The sequence below is a fragment of the Hemiscyllium ocellatum genome, chromosome 20 (assembly GCF_020745735.1).
Source record: "Hemiscyllium ocellatum isolate sHemOce1 chromosome 20, sHemOce1.pat.X.cur, whole genome shotgun sequence".
NCBI classification, from domain to species: Eukaryota; Metazoa; Chordata; class Chondrichthyes; order Orectolobiformes; family Hemiscylliidae; genus Hemiscyllium; species Hemiscyllium ocellatum.
This window is the reverse complement of record NC_083420.1, coordinates 54,726,167-54,749,855: the sequence shown is the minus strand read 5'-3', so window position 1 is coordinate 54,749,855 and position 23,689 is coordinate 54,726,167. Positions and strand designations below refer to the sequence as shown.

Genomic DNA, 23,689 nt, shown 5'->3' with positions numbered 1-23,689 from the left:
AGAATAGAAGAGAAAGCAGATATCTATGCCGTCGTGAAGTGTTACTATGTTTGCTCAGCCTAGAACAATGCACAAGTTAGTGGACAATGTTTCAGGCTGCTGGTACCTTATTAAAATTGTCTGTGCTGCACCTGAATGTGCAGTTTTCGAGACTTAATAGTCTCAAATCCACAGCTAGAGTGTTACAACAATCAGTGCATCTGACTGATGGGCCTTAGGGTCTTGTTTTAGTGCCAATCGTCTGTCTGGGTGTCGAGCTAGTAGTTACAATGCAGGAGGTCATGAGATGCAGTTAGAAACAGTTTAAGCACAAAGACATGCCAGAAAAACTTCAGTCAGTCCATGAAAGAGACAGTGTGTCTGGTTTACTAATTCCTCATTTATAAATAAGTGAGAGTGACTCGATAAAGTGTGGTTTACTTTGGCTGTCATTTGTTGTATGTGAAGCAGCATTTATAATGGTTTGCATTCTACCTTGATACTCTGAAATGTTTCTCAACCGCCTCCTGAAACATGTTCATGCTATTTTGGATTAAGAAAACAAGTGGGTCCTATTGTTAGACTTCCACATTGTGCAGTGGTAAAGTTGGCACTTTGGGCACACTGCTAAGAGTCAAATGTTCATACTGTTTGTGGGAATGTAATTTGAGGAAGCCATGAATGTGCTTCCTGTGCTAAAGACATGATACTGCTGGGGGTTGGCAATGTAAATTGTGGTGAAGAGGAGAAAGGGTAAAATATTTGAACTCTGTCATACTTTTGTCAAAAGCCAGTCTTCTCAATGTGCTTCCCAACCAAGGAAGCGTAGCCAATTTGTGCAAAGTAATCTTCCACCAATAGTAATGAGAAGACCAGAAGATTTGTTTCTTTGAGATCTCGATTGAGGATTAAATATTGCCCAGGATATTGAGGGGAACTCCCTTGTTCTTAGTCATAGAATCATAGAGATGTACAGCATGGAAACAGACCCTTCGGTCCAACACGTCCATGCCGACCAGATATCCCAACCCAATCTAGTCCCACCTGCCAGCACCTGGCCCATATCCCTCCAAATCCTTCCTATACATATACCCATCCAAATGCCTCTTAAATGTTGCAATTGTACCAGCCTCCACCACATCCTCTAGCAGCTCATTCCATGCACGTACCATCCTCTGCATGAAAAAGTTGCCCCTTAGGTCTCTTTTATATCTTTCCCCTCTCACCCTAAACCTATGTCCTCTAGTTCTGGACTCCCCGACCCCAGGGAAAAGACTTTGCCTATTTATCCTATCCATGCCCGTCATAATTTTGTAAACCTCTATAAGGTCACCCCCCAACCTCCGATGCTCCAGGAAAAACAGCCCCAGCCTGGTCAGCCTCTCCCTGTAGCTCAGATCCTCTAACCCTAGCAACATCCTTGTAAATCTTTTATGAACCCTTTCAAGTTTCACAACATCTTTCCGATAGGAAGGAGACCAGAATTGTACGCAATATTCCAACAGTGGCCTAACCAATGTCCTGTACAGCTGCAACATGACCTCTCAACTCCTGTACTCAATACTCTGAACAATAAAGGAAAGCATACCAAATGCCTTCTTCACTATCCTATCTACCTGCGACTCCACTTTCAAGGAGCTACGAACCTGCACTCCAAGGTCTCTTTGTTCAGCAATACTGCCCAGGACCTTACCATCCTGATGAAGGGTTTTTGGCCGAAATGTCGATTTTGCTGCTCCTTGGATGCTGCCTGAACAGCTGTGCTCTTCCAGCACCACTAATCCAAGATCTGGTTTCCAGCATCTGCAGTCATTGTTTTTACCCATTAAGTGTATAAGTCCTGCTAAGATTTGCTTTCCCAAAATGCAGCACCTCTCATTAATATCCTTTACATCCATCAAAACAGGTAAATGGGGGTCTCAATTTAAAGTCTGATCTGCAAGACAGCACCTCCAAGAACATGACCTTCCTTTGATATTGCATTTGATTGTGAGCCTGGATTTTTCTGGTTGGAGATGTGTCACCTTGGATTAGTTTGTGTGTACGTAATGGGAGACAAAGGTCAAAGACCACACACACGCATGCATGCACACATTGGTGGTAGTGGGGCTGGGGGAGGTCAGTTGCCTGGCAGAGGAATTGGAAAGATGGCCCCAATCATGAGCAAGAGCGAGGAGAGGGTATGAGCGTGTAGAAGGCAAGAGGCGTGACGGAAGCTGAAGGGTGACCTTATAGAGGTTTACTAAATTATGAGGGGCATGGATAGGTTTAATAGACAAAGTCTTTTCCCTGGGGTGGGGGAGTCCAGAATTAGAGGGCATAGGTTTAGGGTGAGAGGAGAAAGATATAAACGAGACCTAAGGAACAAGCTACCTGTTTATTGTGGATTAGCCACTTGCTAAACTTGCCGCCTAAGTCAAAGCCATAGGTAAATTAGATAGGCCTTTCCAACAATCGGTTAGTTTCTTGATCACTCTGCTGTAAGCAAGTGGATATTTCTTTGCCTGGGAAGTAAAGCTTGGAGTGATATAGGGAACCAAAAAAAAAAATTTTGAACAATAAATGAATTGGTGGGAAGAATCAACGACTGATTGTAAATACCTGAGGAAATGATTGAAATATACCTTGACGATTTTAGATGAAAAAACAGTAATTGATAGAAGCTTGCTGATAATACAAAGCTTGATGGAAGGGCAAGCTGTTGGAAGGACTCAGGCTGCATAGAGGTGAGAACAGCGCATGGAACATGATGGCAAAGGGAGCATAATGTAGTGAAGTACAAAGTTACTCACTTTGATCGAAAGAATAGAAGAGCAGATTTTTTTTTAAAAGGTGACTCTTGTAAATCTTGATTTTCAGAGAGAATTGAATGTATTAAGACAAGGAATGCAACGTACATCAAACAGTTAGGAAAGCAAATACACATTAGTCTTTCTTGCCAGATGATTTGAGAATGGCAATAAACAAGTCTTGGTCCTGTTGCATAGGGCTTTGATGAGATCACATTTGCAATGCTGTGTGTAGGTTAGGTCTCTGTGTATTTAAGGAAGACAGTTAGCTCAGTTGGCTGATTGGCTGGTTTGCGATACAAGATAATGACAAAGTGGAGGTTCACTCCCCATACTGGCTGAGGTCACCATGAAGGTCCCACCTTCTCAACCTTTCCCTTCACCTGAGGCTTGTGACCCTCTGGTTAAAGCAACACTATTTGTCTCTGTAATGAGAGAACAGCCTATGGTCCTCTGGGACTATGGTGACTCTATCGTTACCTTTATTTGAAGAAGGCAGTATTTTCGTTGGTGGCAGTACAACGAGAGTTCACTGAATTGGTCCTTGGGATGTGGGAGTTGTCCTTTAGTGAGAGAATGAGTCCATTGAGTTTATATTGTTTTGAGTTTAAAAGAAGGAGAGGTGATTTGATTGAAATGCACAAGATTATTATGATCTTGATTTAATTTTTAGACCCAGGTTGATAGAAAACAAGGACCAACGCCCTGCATTTGCCAGCAATCATTCTTTATAATCAGATTAAACTAAGTGAAGTCTGCAAATTAAAACTTCAAACCCCTTATAAACTCCTCCTTATACGCAGATAACAGAAACTAGAAAAAAAAGGGTGAAAGGGCAACAGTTCTGTAATCTTTGTTCCCAACACCTTTTGGGTTTTTTTTTTGCTGAATTGACTGTTCCTCCTTGAGAGAGCTTTCACAGGGTGTTTGTTTCACTCGAGAAGTCTGTGACTTATTAAATACAAGTCACAACTAGCAGCATCTGTTGAAGAAAAAATAATCTGGCTTTCTTCTGCTTTAAAATGGATTGTGTGGAGAACTGAGAGTTTGTTTGTTTTGCCTGTTGCAACTTTGCTGATTCCTGTCCTGGTCTGAACTTCTATCTGCTTTGGTCACAAACAATCATTTGTTGGCAGACAGAGGACCTTTTGTCATTTGGTTTGTGAACTAGGGACCAATTATCAATCAGAATTTTCATTGGTAAACAACCCTTTGACTCTAGTTTGTCTGCAAATTGCTGGAACCCACATTAAACAGAAATGATTATCAAGTTGATTTTTAAAAACAAAAATCCTATTCTTTACTATCAAAACATTCAGTCATCCTTGTAAATATTTGGGTTTCAAAGCAGCTCTTTTTCAATTCAATCCATATTTTCAAAAAAAGGTACACAAATGAAAAGACACCGTCTTTACAGTACTTGCATGTAATTATAGAAACAGTAATGCTGGCTATGAGTGGGTTGTTTGTCTCCATTTCCCTTGATGTCAGGTAATATAAAGAGATATAATTTAAACTGTAAAATAAAGTAAAGAACTGCAGTTATGGAGATCTGAAATAAACTGGTTGATTAATTCCGAGATAAAATGAAGTTGGGGGTTTAGAAAATACCTCATTAGTCTTTCTACTTGGTTACATGGTCCTGTGATTCAGGTTGCTATGGAAGTGATCTTAGAGAGATGAAAGGCAATAGAAAGTTTTGTAAGTCTACTAAAATTTACTAAAATGCTACAACTTGACTGACTAAAAATGCTGACCCTTGAACAAAACACAGGAGGACCTCACCCTCCGATTGAAGAACGGGAGTTGATGATTCAAAGAAGGCTGGATGATTTGCCTGCCTTAAGCTAGAGTGAAAGAATTCCCTGTGTAATTTTACAGGTCGTTCTGCTATAAGGTGACAGTTGTGTACCTCTATAATCTCATGCTATAGAAAATCGTGCTGCATTATCCAAACAACATCCACAAATCTTCATTCTCGTTATAGCCAATTTGCACTGACGAAACGCGCATTATAGCAGAGCAACCTGTACTTAGCTGAGAAATAGCAAGTAAGTATCTGTTAGGGAGTTGATGTTAGTTCCAGAAGAATAAAATGGCCATTTAACAGAAAATGCCCCGTATAACTGAAGAAGGATTTTTTTGTTTTCAAAGTTAATTTTATTCTGTAATTTTAAGTATGTTACCTACAAGTATATGGTTGTGTCAATAATGCTTGTCGTTTTCGCAAATTTTAAGAGAAGTCTTAAAAGTTGATATCTTGCTCTCTGGTATTCAGTATTCTTTTGAAAGGTTATTGGTCTTACTGGGGATTGTAATGTTGCTTCTACTTTATTTCCTTTTTTTTGCTTCAAATCAGAATCAAATCTTTTGACTGGTAATGTCAAAAGAATGAATAACCCAGAAATCTGAAGCGTTCAAATGTGTCGACTTCTGTCAATATTCTTTGGGTAACGCTGTTGATTTTTGTGGGCACTAAAAATGTCTGGTGTTATTTTTCAGGAGATACGCTGTGGATACTTAATGCTAGTTTTGCAGTGAATCTTTCTGTGATTGAACCTGCATTGATACTTCCAGATCTAGATGGTGATGGAGTTGAAGACCTTTTGATCTTTTTTACATCTAATCAGGTATGGAAAAGAGAGTTTTTCTCCTATTGATCATGTGATTAGTTCTATTAGTGATTTTAAGGTGAGAGTATTTTTGCTTTCCTGTAATCTAAGGCTGGCTATTATGATGCATATTCCTCAGAGAGGAGTACAGAATATGGCTAATTAGATAGGTCTTTCAGAGTTGGCACGGATGCAGTGGATGAAATGGCCTCCTTGACTTCTGTAATTGGATTTTGTTATTGCTTTTGTTCAGAAATCCTAAATGGAAGGATATTGAGGCCTGAATTTTATGCTCGGTTATTGTCTCATTATGAAAGATAGTAGATTTTAAGTACAAACTAATCATACTTAGCAGAATGAAAAATTACAGTTGGCAATTTATGCTTGTTCCCAAGCATTAAAGAAGGCTTCTGAAAGATTAAGCTGGAAGGTTTGGTTGAAACAACATTATTAGCAACAATAATTGTTTAGTCTCTACACATTTACATTTGTGATTCTTCTGGGACCCCAGTAGCACTTCAACAATTTCTTCACTGCTTCACGATGGGCATCCAATCCCTGTACAACTCCGTCCTCCATCAGATTAGTCAGAGGCCTGACCAGTCTCCACCACCGCTCCCTCAGGCAGAACTTTGATCCCTCATTGAACAATTTCTCCTTTAACTTGTTTCACAAAGCAAAGCAATGCAGATGTAGGCACCTGCATAGGCCCCAGTTATTCCTGTCTTTTTGTGGAGTTAGTGCAACATTCCTTGTTCCGGTTCTACTCCACGACCTCTCCCACAACTCTCCTTCTGTTACGTTCACTGTATAAGTGGTACGGGTAGTTCTTCTATAACGCGATGGTTGCATTCATGAGGAATCCTGCATTATAGAAAAATTACGCTGTAGAAACAGCGCTTAAAGTGTTGGCGAAGGAATCGCATTACAGCCAACACATGTTTCAAAAGTTTACACTTTAGAAATAGTGTCCCCAATTCATCAATCACATTACAGCGAATTTGTGTTAACGAAATGTGCAATTTAGCAGAATGATGTGTATTCTCTGACTCTTTGCTTCCTTTCCTTGACTTCTGTTTTCAATTCTAATGATCACCTCTCTACTGATAGTCAGTATAAACCCATTAACTCCCATAGCCGTAACTACACTTCCACATACCCTGCTCACTTTCAGGACTCCATTCCACTCTTCCAGTTTTTTTATAGAATCGTAGAGTCCTTACAGTGGGGAAAGAGGCCATTTGGCCCATTTGAGTCTTCACTGACCCTCCAAAGAGCCTCCCAGAGACCCAGCACTCCCTGTGCCCCCATCCTATCCCCAGAATCATGGCTAATCCTCTAACCTGTACATCGTTCGACTGTGGCTGGAGCACACTTCAGAAACCCATGCAGGCAACATGCAAACTTCACACACAGACAGTCATTCAAGTCTTACAATGATTCCATGATCCATTTTCTGTCACCCCCAACGCGTACTTCATTCACCTCAAATAATAACTTCCCTCGCAACTGCAGGAAATGTAACACTCGGCTATTTGTCTCCTCCTTCCTCACTGACTAAGGTCCGAACACTATTTCCAGGTCAAGCGCCAATTGACTTGAACTTCTTTGAATCTAACCTGCTGTATGCACAGTTCACAACATGGTCTTCTCTATGTGGGGGCGGGACCAAACACAAACTGAGGGACTGCTTTGTGAAACCATCCCCTCGTACAGCAAGTATGACCCCTACATTCCTGTCGCTCATCGTTATAGTATAGGATGGTGCTCTGACACTCACGTTTTTACCCTGATCTCCTGCAGTGTTCCACTGAAGCCAAAATCAATTTGGTTATGCATTTTATAGCCTTGTGGATTCAATATTTAAGTTAACTGACTTCAGAACTGGAGCTCTGAGCTCTTCTCCATTTTGTGTCTGTTTTTGAAGCAAGATTTTCTATTTTGAAATGCATGTGGACTATTTTTAATTACGTTTCTCATTTTATATATTCTGTTTTCTTTTTTAGTTCAGATTCCATTATTCTACCTATTATGGATATTAAGCTGGTAATATATAATTGCCTAGACCTGTTCTGAATATTTTTCTAACCATTTAAAATACATTATCCATCTTCCAGTCCTCTGACACAACCTATTTTTCTAATAAATTAATAGATACGAATTGAATACCTTTGCTCTCAGTTCTCTAGCTCTTCTCAAATGCCTTTGTTCATTATTCATGAGGGCACTGGCTAGGCAGCATTTATTGCCCATCCCTAAATGCCCAGAGGGCAGTTTAGAGTCAACCATGTTGCTGGGGGTCAGGAGTCACATGTAGGCCAGGCCAGGTAAGGATGGCAGTTTCCATCCCTGAAGTGAACCAAATGGGACTCTTAATTCAAGATTTTTGAATTCAAATTCCACCATCTGCTGAGGCAGGATTCGAACCCAGGTCCCCAGAACATTACCTGGGTCTCTAGATTAATAGTCAAGTGATAATACCACCAAGCCATCACTTCCCCAAAGAGATAAGGCATTTAGATTTAGGTTCTATCCTTTTTCTAGTTTTTTCAAAGCATCACTTTTGTATTTTAAATGCATTTATATAATTATTCATCATTCAATGTCATGTCTACCTGTTCCTCTATCATGTCCTGTACCAAAGGAACATAATTATTTAACACATTTGCCATCCTTCTGATGTTCCCTATCGTTCTTATCTGTCTCCAAGTGATCTTATTTCTATTACAGTCTTCTATTCATTGATGTGCTGTAAAATATTTTAACTTTTTCATAGTCCTTGATAATTTTTTTTTGCTCTACTTTGACTTTCTAATTTTTACCTCTCTCTCCTAAACTCTTAGAATTCTGTCTTAATCTGTCTAAGTACAGTGTATATACTTTATGAACAGCTTAGTTGTGTCTTTGTCTTCAGCAATAGGGTGTTTAGTTTAATCTTTCCCTTATTGATGAAAAATATTTTCCTGCACTTTACCCAATTCTATTTCCACTTTCTAATTTTCCATTATCATTGCCCGTTTTATTTTGCTATGTACTATTTTCTGTCCTCACAAAATCAGCTGTTCTCTAATCTGTTCATGTGGTTTAGATCAATCTCTCTCTTTCCTAATCTTAATGTTTATTTCTCTTATTTGAACTGAGTCATAATTATAGAGATGTACAGCACGGAATCAGACCCTTTGGTCTAACTCGTCCATGCCGACCAGATATCCCAACCTAATCTAGTCTTATTTGCCAGCACTTGGCCCATACACCTTTAAACCCTTCCTATTCATATACCCATCCAGATGCCTTTTAAATGTTGCAAATGTACCAGACTCTACCATTTCCTGAAGAAGGGCTTATGCCCGAAATGTCGATTCTCCTGTTCCTTTGATGCTGCTTGACCTGCTCCTCTTTTCCAGCAACACATTTTTAAGCTTCTACCATTTCCTCTGGCAGCTCATTCTATACACATACCACCCTCTGCATGAAAAGTTGCCCCTTAGGTCCCTTTTATATCTCACCCTAAACCTATGCCATCTAGTTCTGGACTCCCCGACCCCAGGGAAAAGACTTTGCCTATTTATCCTATCCATGCCCCTCACAATTTTACATTCTCCATCTTCCCTTTGATGGGCTTCACAAGCATTGAGTTAGAAAAGAGTCCTATACACATTACAGGGACTCCATTCCCTTTGCTCTTTACAAACCTTATTTGTCCGATTAATATGAATGTAGTTAAACTCCATCATTAATATTATGTTTACTCAATTTGCTAATCTTAGTCAAATCTTTCCTTTCACTTTACTTCCAATAAAAGGCAATCTGTGGATTACACCCATTAAAGTGAAGGCTCCTCTGGTTTATCTCTGTAGATACTATTTTTGTAAGGCTTAGTTTCTCATTTACAATTTTCCCCAGTCAAATCCTTTGTTTCCATTCAGAAAATGTCCTAATTAGGTATGTTGCCATGGGTGATCGGTGTCGTGACGTAAACCTGGATTTGGCAGGCCACGTACCCAGCTGACACTTGAACATAAGTAATAAAGGCAACATCATTGTGCTGTCTGTCTCTTCATGCAAGCTCTCTCGCGCTCGCTCACTCTCTCTCTCTCTCTCTCTCTCTCTCGCAAGAGCTCTCCCCCTCAACCTGTGCATGCTCTTCCCTTCAATCTGTGTACGAGCTCACTCCCTCCCTCAGTCTGTGCGAGCTCGCGCTCTCTCCCTCTCTATTTCTCTCCCTTTCTTTTTCTCTTGGTGCAAGCTTTCTTTCTCTCTCTGTTTTTGCGAGCTCTCTCACTCTGTGTGAGCGCTCTCTCGCTTACTGTGTGTCTCCCTCCAATCTGTTGCTGTGAAGATGCCTGTGTTCTCTGTCCTCTGTTCTCTCACTCAACATTCTTTGTTTTAGTTTTTCTTGGCTCCTGTACTTTTTACTATTCTTTTAGACCACAACACCACTCTGGAAAGGTCCTATTACTTTTATGTACGTAACTTCTGCTTCTAAACGTTAGTTTTCTGTGAGCACAGGGAAACAGAGCTAATTTAGCAGCGCATGGAATAGGAAAGGGTGTTTTAGCACTTTATAATTATAAGAACTATAAATGTTGGCACATGATTAATCAAAATTTATGTTTAGAAAACATCTGTTCAACTCCACATAACCCAGAACACACAGGCACAGATAACAGAGCAGACTCAAGCTTTGTGGTCATGCTTAAAAGAAGTCTTTTTTTGTTGTTTGGAGGTGTCTGTGTCTGTGTGTCTGTGGTGATATATTGTTTAAGACAATGGCCCACGCCTTGTTCATATGTTTGATCAGAGCTGGAAAAGAAAAGAAAGATTTGCATTTGTATTTCACTGTTCACAACACTGGCTATCCTGAAATGCTTTACAGCTAATTGGGTGCATTCATGTCGTGTCACTGCAATTAGACTGGAGGCATCATTAAAAATCACATGACACCAACTTATAGTCCAACAGATTTATTTGGAAGTACAAGTTTTTAGAGCGCAACTCCTTCATCAGGTAGCTAGTGGAGTAGGATCCTAGGACACAGAATTTATAGCAAAAGATCATTGTGTCATACACTGGAATATATCGAACAAACCTACATTGCTGTTAAGAGGTTCATCTTTTAGAAGGGGCTGCAGGTTTCAATTCATTAGTATGTAAATCCCAGAACTTCTTTTAAGTCACATTCCCAAGATAACTTAAGGTTTTATTTAAAAAAAAGTGACATCTCAGCTCAAAAAGGTGTGAGGTTAGAGTTTGTATGTATCATGGCAGCCAATTTGCATGAGCTTTTAATGTTTGCCAAGACACCAGAGAGAACCTACCTGTTTCTTCCAAAAACTTTTACATCTAGGTGAGCAGGCAGGTTAGAATATGGGTTAACATTTCATCCTAAAGTTGTTACCTCTGATAGTGCAGCATTCCCTCTGGTCTGCATTGGAATGTCAGCCAGGATGTTTGTGTTCATGTCTTGGAGTGGAATACAGACTTGGTACCTTCCAGTCATTGGTGTTATCAACAGAGTCACTGTAAACACTTTATGTTGGTCAGCAGTTAGGTACAAGGAGGGGAAATATGGCATTTCTTTCTCTCTGTCCATGATCCAGTCCTTAACGAATGTGAGATGAAATGTAGAGCTTCCGTAATCTTTACTAAGATTAACATATAACCAGGACTTAAGCGTGGATTTTTTTATTCAAAATAATTGAGGCTATTTTATTCCTTGAACTAATAGCCTGTTCCCAAAATTGTAAGGCACTTGATACTTCTGTATTACTGTTGTTCCAAGCAATTAAAATATTTTTGTCTTATGGAAGATTATAGTACTTAGTTATGTAAACTAAAACATTGTATGTTTTAACATATTGTACATTTTCTATCAGGTTAGCTCTGTCAGCAAGTTGATTTTGCGACTGTTGTCTGGAAAGAGTGGAGATCCCATTGGTCAAGAGGTGTACCACAACGTTACTGAAAACTTTGAACCTTTAAGCCCATTGATTCATATTACCAACACTGGTGCCTACTACGTTCTCTTTATTGAAGGTAACTGAATAGCAAGTTAATCTCTAGCTTTTTTTTTTGCCCTCTTAAATTCCCCCCTCTTCCAAACCTACTTTCTTTACAAGCCTCATTACTGGATATAACCTTAACCTAATCGCCATTCTTCACGTGAATGTTGTTTGTGAATTATTTTGCAATAATGCCACAGTTGTGAAGCACAGGCAGCCTAGTCATTGTAATGGATGAAACAAATTAACAACAATGAGTATAGGGGAAAGTGAGCTCACAAAAAAACCTGCAAACTGTATCTTGTATTTTGTAACAGTTTTAAAGCAGCAAAAACTAAAGTGTTCTCTTTGGTTCTTTTCCACGTTCCCAATGAAGTATTACATTTATATATCACATATTGGGGCTGAAAACCTTGGATTAAGAATGTCAGCTCACGATGTCAGATAGATTTTAATGAAGGAAACCTTGCTTCAATCTAAATTTGATTTAAATTACCTGGCAAGTATTTAGTACCTAAACTGGGATAATCCTGTATGAAAAGGTCTGTAGGTAATATAAAAGGAAATGGGGAAAGGTTTCATAAGAAATATTACTAGTTAAATAACTAATTGTAGAATATACAGCCTCTCAAAGAAGAGGATGGAGTAAGGTCATCTGATTTAAAAAGGATGATGGAAAAAAGCTTTATCAACTGTTATGACAGTTTTGAAAGTTCAAGTGAGAATGTGGAGAACATTCTTAAGTAATTGTGGTAAAGGAATGGTTCTGATGAAAAGCTGAGTTTAGTGTCTTGTATACTGATTTTCATCCTGGTGTTTTAAGTGAGAGATGAATGCTTTATCCATCCATAAATATGTAAAATGTACCAGGGTGAATGGTTAATAATGTAACATCTCTATTTGGACAGAGAGAAGAATGTCAAATAAATCAGTTTGGTTAATATCAGTGGTAGGGGAATATCCTAAAATCAATAAAATTACTGAGCATGTAAAAGGCTGTGGGATAATCAATAACAGGTAAAGTACCTCCAGTTTCTGTAGCACAATGAAATGTAGGTTCTGTTTGTGAAATTTGTGAAACTTTAAAAAATATATATATAGGGAAGTGTACAACATCATCGATTACTTAATTTTATAAATTTCACTGGAACAACCCTGCAAAATCCTTCCATCTCTAAGGTAAGCAGATCAAGGTGTTTGAGCCTAATCTTACAGCTGTGATTATTTAAGCTTGGATTTACTCTTGTAGCCTTCTAGGTCTCTAGATCCTTTTCTAAGATTGTTCTATCACCATCATGTGAAGTGCCCACAGCCAGGCACACTGTTATAATCTGTTCAGCAACCTGTATAATGTTCCATTACCAGAAACAGGCCAATTGGCCCAACCAGTCCATGCCAGTGTTTATATGCCATTACTCCACTCATCACTTCTCCTCGAAGTTTATCATATCTCTCTATATCCTTCCCCCAAATAGGCTTGTCTTGCTTCCCTTTGAATTACATTAATCTTCATTAATCACTTCAGCCACTCCTTATGATAATGAGTTCCACATTCTAGCCGCTGTTTGTTAAAGATGTTTCTTCTGAAATCCTTGCTGATCTTATTGAAAAGATTATGAGTGTACTTAACAGACTGACTGCTGAAATGATGCCCTGGTAGAAGAGACTAGTAGGAGGGAATGCACTTTTGAAAATATAGGAATTTCTCATTCTTCTAAACTGTAATGTTTCCAAGTTCACACTGGTCAGCCTTCTCTCGTAAGATGACCAGTTCTTGGGAAGGAGACTGTTAAGTGGATCTTCCGCAAACTGTTTCCAGCATAATTACGGATTTTCTTAAAGGAGACCAAAACAATGCTCCAGCTGTGCCCTCAGCGGTGTTCTTTATAACTGTTGCAAAGCATCTTATCATTATAACCCATTCCCTGGGTAATAGACACCATTGTTCCATTTGCTTCTATCTATGCTAATATGTTAACCCCAACACCATGTATTCAAACTATTTGAAGTAACCTTTGATGTGACACCTTCTGGAAGTTCAAGTACTGTACACCCATTAGTCCCCATTTTACTGTGTTGCTAATTCTTCAAAAAAACTCTGATTGAAATAGTCCGATATTTCCATGTCACAGAACCACGTTGTCTCTGCCTGATTGCTTTAAGATCTCCGAAGTGCCCTGTTATAACCTCATTAACAATAGATTCCAGCATTTTCCTATCACTGACTAAACTGTTTATAGTTTGCTACATTCAGTCATCCTTCTGGAATAAAGGAGTTGCTTTTCGAGCTGATAATCTTTCCAGAGTCGAGGGAATTTTGTAAGAATAGAACCAATGCATTTACTGTCTGCACAGATAGTTTTTTTTATGCTTGCAGCTCAACAAAATAGATTAACTTTCACTCTTGATTTGTAATAGTAAGTTGTGGATTCAAACCCACTCCAAAGTACATAATCTTGTCAGTTCGCGCAACTTAATTTAAAGCTGATGGCCTTCCTTCAACTCCCATCGCTAATATAAATTCAATGGCTGTTTACTGTTGTTCGCAGAACATTACTGCGACATAAGTGTCAGGCAACGACCATCTCCTGTTGACAGTAAATACATGATCTGTGGTAAATCCACCACTATCAACTTCCTGCAATATAGGGTTAGGCTTGTTATCACTGAATAACTGCTTAGTAACTGAAGTGAGCCAGCTCTATCAGCAGAATGCTGGGAAGTCTGAGTTGATCAGTTCGTCTCCTAACTTCCCAAATCCCCTCCATCGTTGAAGTCAGGAGTGTGATGGAATAATCTCCATGTGTTTGGATGAATGGGGCTTTGACAACACTCAATATGCTCAACACCATCCACATGATCAGAACCCCATCCACCAACTTAAATATTCACTTCCTCCACCATCACTGTGCAGCGGTAGCAGTGTGTACTGTTTGCAAGACACACAGCGGCACTTCAAGGTTCTTTTGATTGCACCTTCCAAATCCTCAACTTGTGCTGCATATCCTCCTGACTTGGAATAGTATCTTTGTTCCTTCACAGTCACAGAATCAGCATTCTGAAACTCCAACCTCAACAGCATTATTGTTTATGCAAAAATTTGGAGTTTGAAGTGTTTGGCATGGAGCATGAATAAGAGGGTCATACATTCTTTGAAAGAAAGAGAGGGTAAAATTATGAAGCAATATCTGGAAAAGGCATGGTAATTGGCTGAATGGCTTTTTAAATGATGAATGTATTTATGACAATATTTGAAATTGGTATTTTTTTATTTCAGCTCATAGAGATGTACAGCGCAGAAACTCGTCCATGCCGACTAGATATCCTAAATTAATCTTGTTTTATTTGCCAACATTTGGCCCATATCCCTCTTGAACCTTTCCTATTTATAGACCCATCCAGATGCCTTTTAAATATTGTAATTGTACCAGCCTCCACCACTCCCTCTGGCAGCTCATTCCATAAACGCATCACCCTTTGCATGAAAATGTTGCCCCTTATGTCCCTTTTAAATCTTTCCTGTCTCACCCAAAACCTATGCACTCTAGTTCTGGACTCCCCCAAGCCAGCAAAAAGACCTTGTCTATTTATCCTATCCATGCCCCTCATGATTTTATAAACCTCTGATAGGTCATCCCTCAACCTCCAATGCTCCAGCCTATTCAGCCTCTCCCATATCTCAAATTCTCCAACCCTGGCAACATCCTTGTAAATCTTTTCTGAACTCTTTTAAGTTTCATAATGTCCTACCAAGAGGAGGGAGACCAGAGTTGCACACTATATTCCAAAAGTGGCCTAACCAATGTTCTGTATAGCTGTAACATGATCTTTCAAATCCTACACTCGATGCTCTGACCAATAAAGAAATGCAGACTAAACATCTTCTACATTATCCTATCTACCTGAGATTTTACTGTCAAGGAGCTACTGCACTCCAAGGTCTTTGTTCTGCAACACTCCCCAAGACCTTGCCATTAAGTGTATAAGTCCTGCCCTGATTTGCTTTCCCAAAATGCAGTACCTCACATTTATCTAAATTAAACTCCATCTGCCTATCCTCAGCCCATTGGCCCATCTAATCAAAATCTCGTACTGTGAGCTATCCTCTTCCTTCAATTTTGGTGTCATCTGCAAATTTATTAACAATGCCTTCTATGTTCAAATCCAAATCATTTATATAAATGATGAAAAGTAGTGGACCCAGTATTGATCCTTGTGGCACCCCACTGGTCACAGGCCTCCAGTCTGAAAGGCAGCCCTCCACCACCACCCTCTGTCTTCCACCTTCGAGCCAGTTCTGTATTCAAATGGTTAGTTCTTCCTGTATTTCATGTGCTCTAACCTTGCTAACCAGTCTCCCATGAGGAACCTTGTCAAATGCCTTACTGAAGTCCATATAGATCATGTCCACTGCTCTGCCCTCATCAATCCTCTTTGTTACTTCAAAAAACTCAATTGACTCATTGAAAGAAGTGGACAACTTACTCTTTGGCATGCTTTTGGTTTCTATACAGATAAAGGTCCAATATGGAAAATATAGTAAATAAAATTATTTTCTGAAATCACAGGAACTGTACAAGGAGTGGCACTGAAAGATATTTATTTGCAAGCAACTGGAATGTTGCAGACAGCAGACAAATTAAATGCAGATGTTCTCAAATCAGATTCTGAGTGGGAGAAAAAGACTGATCCAGTGTTGAAAAAAATTCAAATCCATAAGTAAGTTTGCCTGTATATTTCTCCCATTAAATGACTACATACCTTTTTTAAAAAATGAAACCTTGAATTTATATCATCAGTTTGTTTACCTTGGAATTTCTTGGGGAAATTAATATTTATTTGACAAATTTCAAAAATATTGCTCAATGCATTTTCACATTGTAGGAATTGATAATATTGGTTAGTAAAATCCAGGGAGGGGGTGAAGAGCACGAAATAGTCTGGTTTGTTAATCTTCTGTAATTTTTTCTCCCATGCAGTTCCAGAACAGCTAAATATCTTCAGGTGGTCCATGCACAAGGAGAGAAGGCTGGAAAACTGTTAATCAGTACGGAGGACACAGTTGAGCTTTTGGATGGTCAAAACCTGCAGACATATTGGCTCCATAATATATCTCACCTTCAAGGGTATATCATTATTAAATCTATGGCTGGGGCAATATTACTTCTATCTACAGAATTACGAGATACTTAGGGTCAATAATCTATTCAACTGTTATAGGTAGGGCCTTGTTGCCTCAAAATCATTGGTATTGTTAAGGGCTCCATGGTTAGCACTGTTGCTTTGCCAAGCCAAGGACCAAGTTCAATTCTATCCTCGGGCGACTGTCTGTGTGGACTTTGCATGTTCTCCCTGTGTGGGGCTCCTCCCATAATCCAAAGTTGTGCAGGTTAGGTTGATGGGCAATTCAGCATGGCCAATTGTGTTCAGAATGCGCAGGCTAGGTGGATTAGCCATGGGAAATGAAGGGTTACAGGGATAGAGTAGTGGGGTGGGTCTGGGTGGGATGTTCTTGATGGGTTGGTGTAGACATGATGGGCCAAATGGCCTGCCTCCACACTGTAGTGATTCTGTGATCTTCTATTAAGTGGGCAGCATATACTTTCTGCATAGAGTAATTTTGTTTGACAATGGAGATAGGAAGAATATGCGGTTCAGCAGCTTGAGCCTGGACCACCATTCAGCTGGCTGGTTCTTATCTGATCTTATCCCTCAGTCCCATTTTACTGCACTAATATTGAGGAGTCTATCAATCTCTGTGTTGAATGGGTTCAATGTTTGAGAATCCATAATTTCTGGGATAGAGAATTCCAAAGATTTAGAACACTTTGTAAATAAATTCCTCATGGCCTGAGACTGCTTCCCCAGATTCTAGGTCCCATAACCAGGGCAGCCATTCTTTCTGACTCTATTCTGTTGATCCCTGTAAGAGTTTTGTACGTTTCATTGTTTGGTCCAAATAGGAACCTACAGGTCGTTCTGCTATTATGTGCATTTCATTAACGTAAATTTGTTATAATGCGCTTGATGAACTGGGGACGTTGTTTCTAAAGCGCGAGCTTTTAAAACGTGTGTTGGCTATAACATGATTACATCACCAATACTTGAAGTGCTGTTTCTAAAGCATGATTTTTCTACAATGTGGGCTCGCACAAAAATGCAACCATCACATTATAGAAAAACTACTTGTATACAATGACACAGGCAAATATGAGCCTGATAGGCTTGTTAGACAAGACAAAGGTCCTATATTATCTAATTTACCTTTTACCATGCTTCTGGTCACAGATTTAATTCTTCAATGGGATATGGATGTGCCGGTAAGGCTAGCATTTGTGTCCCAACACAGCTTGCTGTTGCAATTGAATGGTTTAGTAGGCTATTTCAGAGGGCCCACCGTTCAAAGGTATTATCTACCTTCCTTCACATCATTTAAATAAAAAATTTTGTTAAAAAAACACACCCTGCCTATTCTCACCTGCGCCAACTCTATTATGGTATAAGTGGAGTGATGAGCTCACTTGACCCTTAACTACCTGTTTTCGTCAGCAGCTGATTTTGGCGATTGCCCTCCCTCTAATATGGGATGCGCTCAAGGGAAGGTGGTGAGCTAGTCACTTAATCTATTGTAATATTCAGCTCAAACTTTCAATTCCAGATTTGATTAATCACATTTACATTCCACAAACTGCCATTGTGCAATCTGAACCCCTGGCCACAGAGCATTAGTTTCAACTCTGGGTTACTAGTCCTGTGACATATCATTATACCACCACTTTGGGCTATCCCCCACTTGCCTCTGTAATTTCTTTGAAACAGGAATGAGTAAACACAGGAATGAGTAAATACATACGAATTGCTAAGCTGCTTTAGTTCCCGATGGGTTAACATACAGAGCAATCATTATCATGAGACATACTCAATACAACTTATATATCCATATTTGTTCTATTTGATATAAACTAGCACCTAGCATTCTTCTGATCCTGGTTAAAGTTTGACTTCTCCGGTTTCTATTTACAAACTCATTTCTTCTTCCTATATTCATATTGCCATTTACGTCAGTGCAATGGCCATGAATTGGAGCCTATCACGATGGCTGGAAGATGTTCACTGATTGTTTTCAACATACTTTCTCAAAGACAGTAAAAAAGAATCTAGTATTAGTTTTATTTGGATTTTAGCTACCCTTTGAATGGCACCTATTTTTCAAAAGGCTATGTATTAATACAAAACCTTTACCCAGACGTTTTTTGTGTGGAAAATGATACAGTTGTAATTACATATTACTTTTTTATTTTTGTTGAGCTTTCTTGGATTTACTCAAGTAATGAAAATGGGTTGGTTTTACTGAAAATAATTTTAATGTGCAGCATTTATTACAATATTTTTAAAAATTTATACGCTGTAATTTTAATTTCAGAGCGCCAGTGTCTGGTTACTTCAACGCTGATGATGTTTTTGATTTCCTAATTGAAGACTTCATTGAAAAGAACAGAAAGAAGGTTTGGTGTCACCAATACTTCTATACAATATCATTTAATTATTTGAATGAATAGACTATTTAATTTTGAATGCAACAGCATATATGAAGTAAACTTATTTTGTCTTGGGAACTCCAAATAGTTTGATATAAATTGACTCTTCAATGGGTTCTCTGGATGGGCCCTAGGTTTTTCCCTATATTGACATAAATGAATCAAAGTCAACTGAGCTACAGAGTTACAACTCACACTTCTGTCTAATTAGAGGAACAAAAATGGATGATACTATGAATTTTAGATGAGAAAAATTATGTTTGTTTTCTGAAAAGTAAAGGAACTTATAGCATCCTGTTGGAAAACAGCTACTAGGTAAAATGTATAAGTAATTCATTCAGTGTTAATTTTGTTTCAATCCCATCTGGAGGTAATAATAGACAACTCAAATTCCATCATGAAATCTGGCTTGATACATCATAAGTTTAATCTTTGCACTGGATTGCTGTCTTGGTTAGTTACAGAATGTATTCATAAAAGGCTGCCAGAGTTCTACATAGAAGGATACAGCGCAGTACAGGCCCTTCGGCCCTCGATGTTGCGCCGACCGAGTCCTACCTAACCTATACTAGCCCAATAACTTCCAAATGCCTATCCAATGCCCGCTTAAATGAACATAAAGAAGGAGAGTTCACCACTGATACGGGCAGGGCATTCCATGAACTCTCAACCCGCTGTGTGAAGAATCTACCCCTAACATCTGTCCTATACCTACCACCCCTTAATTTAAAGCTATGTCCCCTAGTAACACCTGACTCCATTAGCGGTAAAAGGTTCTTAGTATCTACCCTATCTAAACCCCTAATCATCTTATACACTTCTATCAGATCTCCCCTAAACCTTCTCTTCTCCAATGAGAACAGCCCCAAGTGCCTCAGCCTTTCCTCATAAGATTTTCCTACCATTCCAGGCAACATCCTGGTAAACCTCCTCTGCACTCGTTCTAAAGCTTCCACATCCTTCCTATAGTATGGCGACCAAAACTGCACACAATACTCCAGATGAGGCCTCACCAGAGTCTTATACAACTGCAACATGACCTCAGGACTCCGGAACTCAATTCCTCTGCCACTAAAGCCCAGTACACCATATGCCTTCCTCACAGCACTATTTACCTGGGTGGCAACTTTCAGAGATCTGTGTACATGGACACCAAGATCCCTCTGCTCATCCACACTACCAAGTAGCCTACCATTAGCCCAGTAATCCATCATCTTGTTATTCCTACCAAAGTGAACGACTTCGCACTTAGCTACATTGAATTCCATTTGCCACATTTCCGCCCAGCTCTGCAACTTATCTATATCCCGCTGTAACCTACCACTTCCTTCCTCACTATCCACAACTCCACTGACTTTTGTGTCATCCGCAAACTTGCTTACCCAGCTTTCAAGTCCTTCCTCTAGATCATTTATAAAGATAACAAAAAGCAATGGTCCCAAAACAGATCCTTGTGGTACACCGCTAGTAACTGCGCTCCAAGATGAACATAATCCATCAACTACTACCCTCTGTCTCCTTCCAGCCAGCCAATTCCTAATCCAAACCTCTAATGTATCCTCAATGCCATACCTCCGAAGTTTTAGCATTAGCCTACCATGGGGAACCTTATCGAACGCCTTACTAAAATCCATATACACAACATCTACTGCTTTACCCTCATCCACTTCCATAGTCACCTTCTCAAAGAACTCAATAAGGTTTGTGAGGCACGACCTGCCCTTCACAAAACCATGCTGGCTATCCCTGATCACGTTATTCCTACCCAGATGTTCATAAATCTTATCCCTTACCATTCTCTCTAAGACTTTGCCCACCACTGAAGTCAGACTCACTGGCCTATAGTTACTAGGGCTATCCCTACTCCCTTTCTTGAACAATGGGACCACATTCGCTATCCTCCAGTCCTCTGGTACTATTCCCGTTGACAATGACGACATAAAAATCCAGGCCAATGGCTCTGCTATCTCCTCCCTAGCTTCCCATAGGATCCTAGGATAAATGCCATCAGGCCCAGGAGACTTATCTATATTCATCCTTTCCAATATTCCCAAAACCTCTTCCCTGCATATTTCCAGGGCATCCATTCTAATTATTTGTGATTCCATATTCACATCAGCAACAGTGTCCTGTTCCTGAGTGAATACTGATGAAAAGTACTGATTTAATGTCTCTCCAATCTCCTCCGCCTCCACACGCAACTTCCCACTACTATCCTTGACTGGACCGATACCTACCCTAGTCATCCTTTTATTCTTGACATACCTATAGAAAGCCTTTGGGTTTTCCCTAATCCTACCAGCTAAAGACTTTTCATGTCCCCTTCTCGCTTCTCTTAGCTCCCTCTTTAGCTCCTTCCTGGCTACCTTATAACTCTCAATCGCCCCTACTGAACCTTCACGCCTCATCTTTACATATGCCGCCTTCTTCCCTTTCACAAGGGACTCCAATTCCTTACTAAACCACGGCTGCCTCACAAGGCCCTTTACACCATGCCTGACTGGTACATACCTATCGAGGACACGCAGTAGCTGCTCCTTGAACAATCCCCACATCTCATTAGTGTTCTTCTCTTGAAGCCTGTTTTTCCAATCCACACAACCTAAGTCATGCCTCACTGCATCATAATTTCCCTGCCCCCAGCTATAGCTCTTGCCCTGCGGCGCACGATTATCCCTCTCCATCACTAAAGTAAAAGTCACCGAGTTGTGGTCACTGTCCCCGAAGTGCTCAACTACCTCCAAGTCTAACACCTGGCCTGGTTCATTACCTAGAACCAAATCCAATATAGCCTCCCCTCTTGTTGGCCTGTCGACATATTGTGTCAGGAAACCCTCCTGCACACATTGTACAAACACCGACCCATCTAATGAACTCGAGCTATAGCTCTCCCAGTCAATATCTGGGAAGTTAAAGTCCCCCATAACAACCACCCTGCTACCTTCACTCTTTTCCTGAATCATCCTCGCAATATTATCCTCTACTTCTCTAGGACTATTAGGTGGCCTGTAGAAAACACCTAACAGGGTGACCTCACCTTTCCTATTTCTAACCTCAGCCCAAACTACCTCAGATGGCAAGTCCTCTTCCATCGTCCATTCCACTGCTGTGATACTGTCTTTGACAAGTAATGCCACGCCTCCCCCTTTTTTACCCCCATGTCTGATCCTACTAAAACATTTGAACCCTGGAACGTGCAACAGCCATTCTTGTCCCTGTTCTACCCACGTCTCTGTAATGGCCACAACATCGAAGTCCCAGGTACCAACCCACGCTGCAAGTTCACCTACCTTATTCCTTATACTTCTGGCATTGAAGTATACACACTTCAATCCACCTTTCTGGTTACAGGCACCCTCCTTAGAGATCGCTGCATTATTCCTAACCTCCCTACACTCAAGGTCCTGTACCCTAAAGCTACAGTCCTGGTTCCCATGCCCCCGCGGAGTTAGTTTAAACCCTCCCAAAGAGCACTAGCAAACCTCCCCCCAAGGACACTGGTGCCCCTCAGGTTCAGGTGTAGCCCATCCTTTTTATAGAGGTCCCACCTTCCCCAGAATGGACCCCAGTTGTCCAGAAACCGGAATCCCTCCCTCCTGCACCATGCCTGTAGCCACGCATTTAACTGCTCTCTCTCCCTATTCCTCGACTCTCTATCACGTGGCACGGGTAACAAACCAGAGACTACAACTCTGTTTGTTCTAACTCTGAGCTTCCAACCTAGCTCCCTGAAAGCCTGTCTGACATCCTCACCCTTCTTCCTACCTATATCGTTGGTGCCAACGTGGACCACGATCTGGGGCTGCTCCCCCTCCCCCTTAAGGACCCGGAAAACACGATCAGCGACATCACGTACCCTTGCACCTGGGAGGCAACATACCAAACGTGAGTCCCTGTCACCCCCACAAAACCGTCTGTCTGTACCCCTCACTATCGAGTCCCCAAGAACTATTGCTCTACCTTTCTCCACCCTACCCTTCTGAGCAACGGGGCCAGGCTCCGTGCCAGAGGCCTGAACCTCGTTGCTTGCCCCTGGTAAGTCATCCCCCCCACAAGTATCCAAAACGGTATACTTGTTCTTGAGGGGAATGACCGCAGGGGGTCCCTGCACTGGCTTCCTCCTCCCACTCCCCCTCACTGTCACCCATCTATCTTGAACTTTCGGAGTAACTACTTGCCTAAAGCTCCGATCTATGACCTCCTCTGCCTCCCGAATGATTTGCAGTTCATCCAACTCCAGCTCCAGTTCCCTAACACGGGTTTGGAGGAGCTGGAGATGGGTGCACTTCTTGCAAGTGTACTCTTTAAAAACAAATCACAAAAAAAGGGAAAAGTCAGAAAAGGGTTTAGGAAGAATTTAACATAAACAGCAAAACATAATTTCAAACATTTTCTCAGCAATATCCTTTATGCACACTCAATCCCAGTGAAGTGGCACTCGTTTCTTTACTTTTTCGTTTCTTTCTTAATTAACTCTGTCCGATTTTGATGGTTCAGGTGAAATTGGTTCCTTTTAACACTGATAGCTTGAAAAGTTTCAGTTGAATTGTGTGGTGCTGGAAAAGCATCTGAGGAACAGGAGAGTCGATGTTTCAGGCACAAGCCCTTCATCAGGATGGGCTTGTACCGAAACGTTGATTCTCCTGCTCCTCGGATGCTGCCTCACTGGCTGTGCTTTTTCAGCGCCACACTTTTCAACTCTGACCTCCAGCATCTACAGTCCTCACTTTCTCCAGAACCCCATTTCAGTCTGACAGTTTAAAACCTTT

General features: G+C 40.5%; 1 protein-coding gene across 2 annotated transcripts in view; it reads left to right on the top strand.

The window, feature by feature from the left end:
- fam234a (family with sequence similarity 234 member A) overlaps positions 1 to 23,689 on the top strand; it is a 41,130-nt gene that overhangs the window by 4,446 nt on the left and 12,995 nt on the right. For both annotated transcript variants that reach the window (XM_060840884.1, XM_060840883.1), the window contains exons 5-9: positions 5,271 to 5,398; positions 11,257 to 11,416; positions 15,951 to 16,101; positions 16,362 to 16,508; positions 18,806 to 18,887. In XM_060840884.1, the coding sequence (XP_060696867.1) occupies positions 5,271 to 5,398; positions 11,257 to 11,416; positions 15,951 to 16,101; positions 16,362 to 16,508; positions 18,806 to 18,887 (668 nt within the window). The remainder of the gene's footprint in view (positions 1 to 5,270; positions 5,399 to 11,256; positions 11,417 to 15,950; positions 16,102 to 16,361; positions 16,509 to 18,805; positions 18,888 to 23,689) is intronic.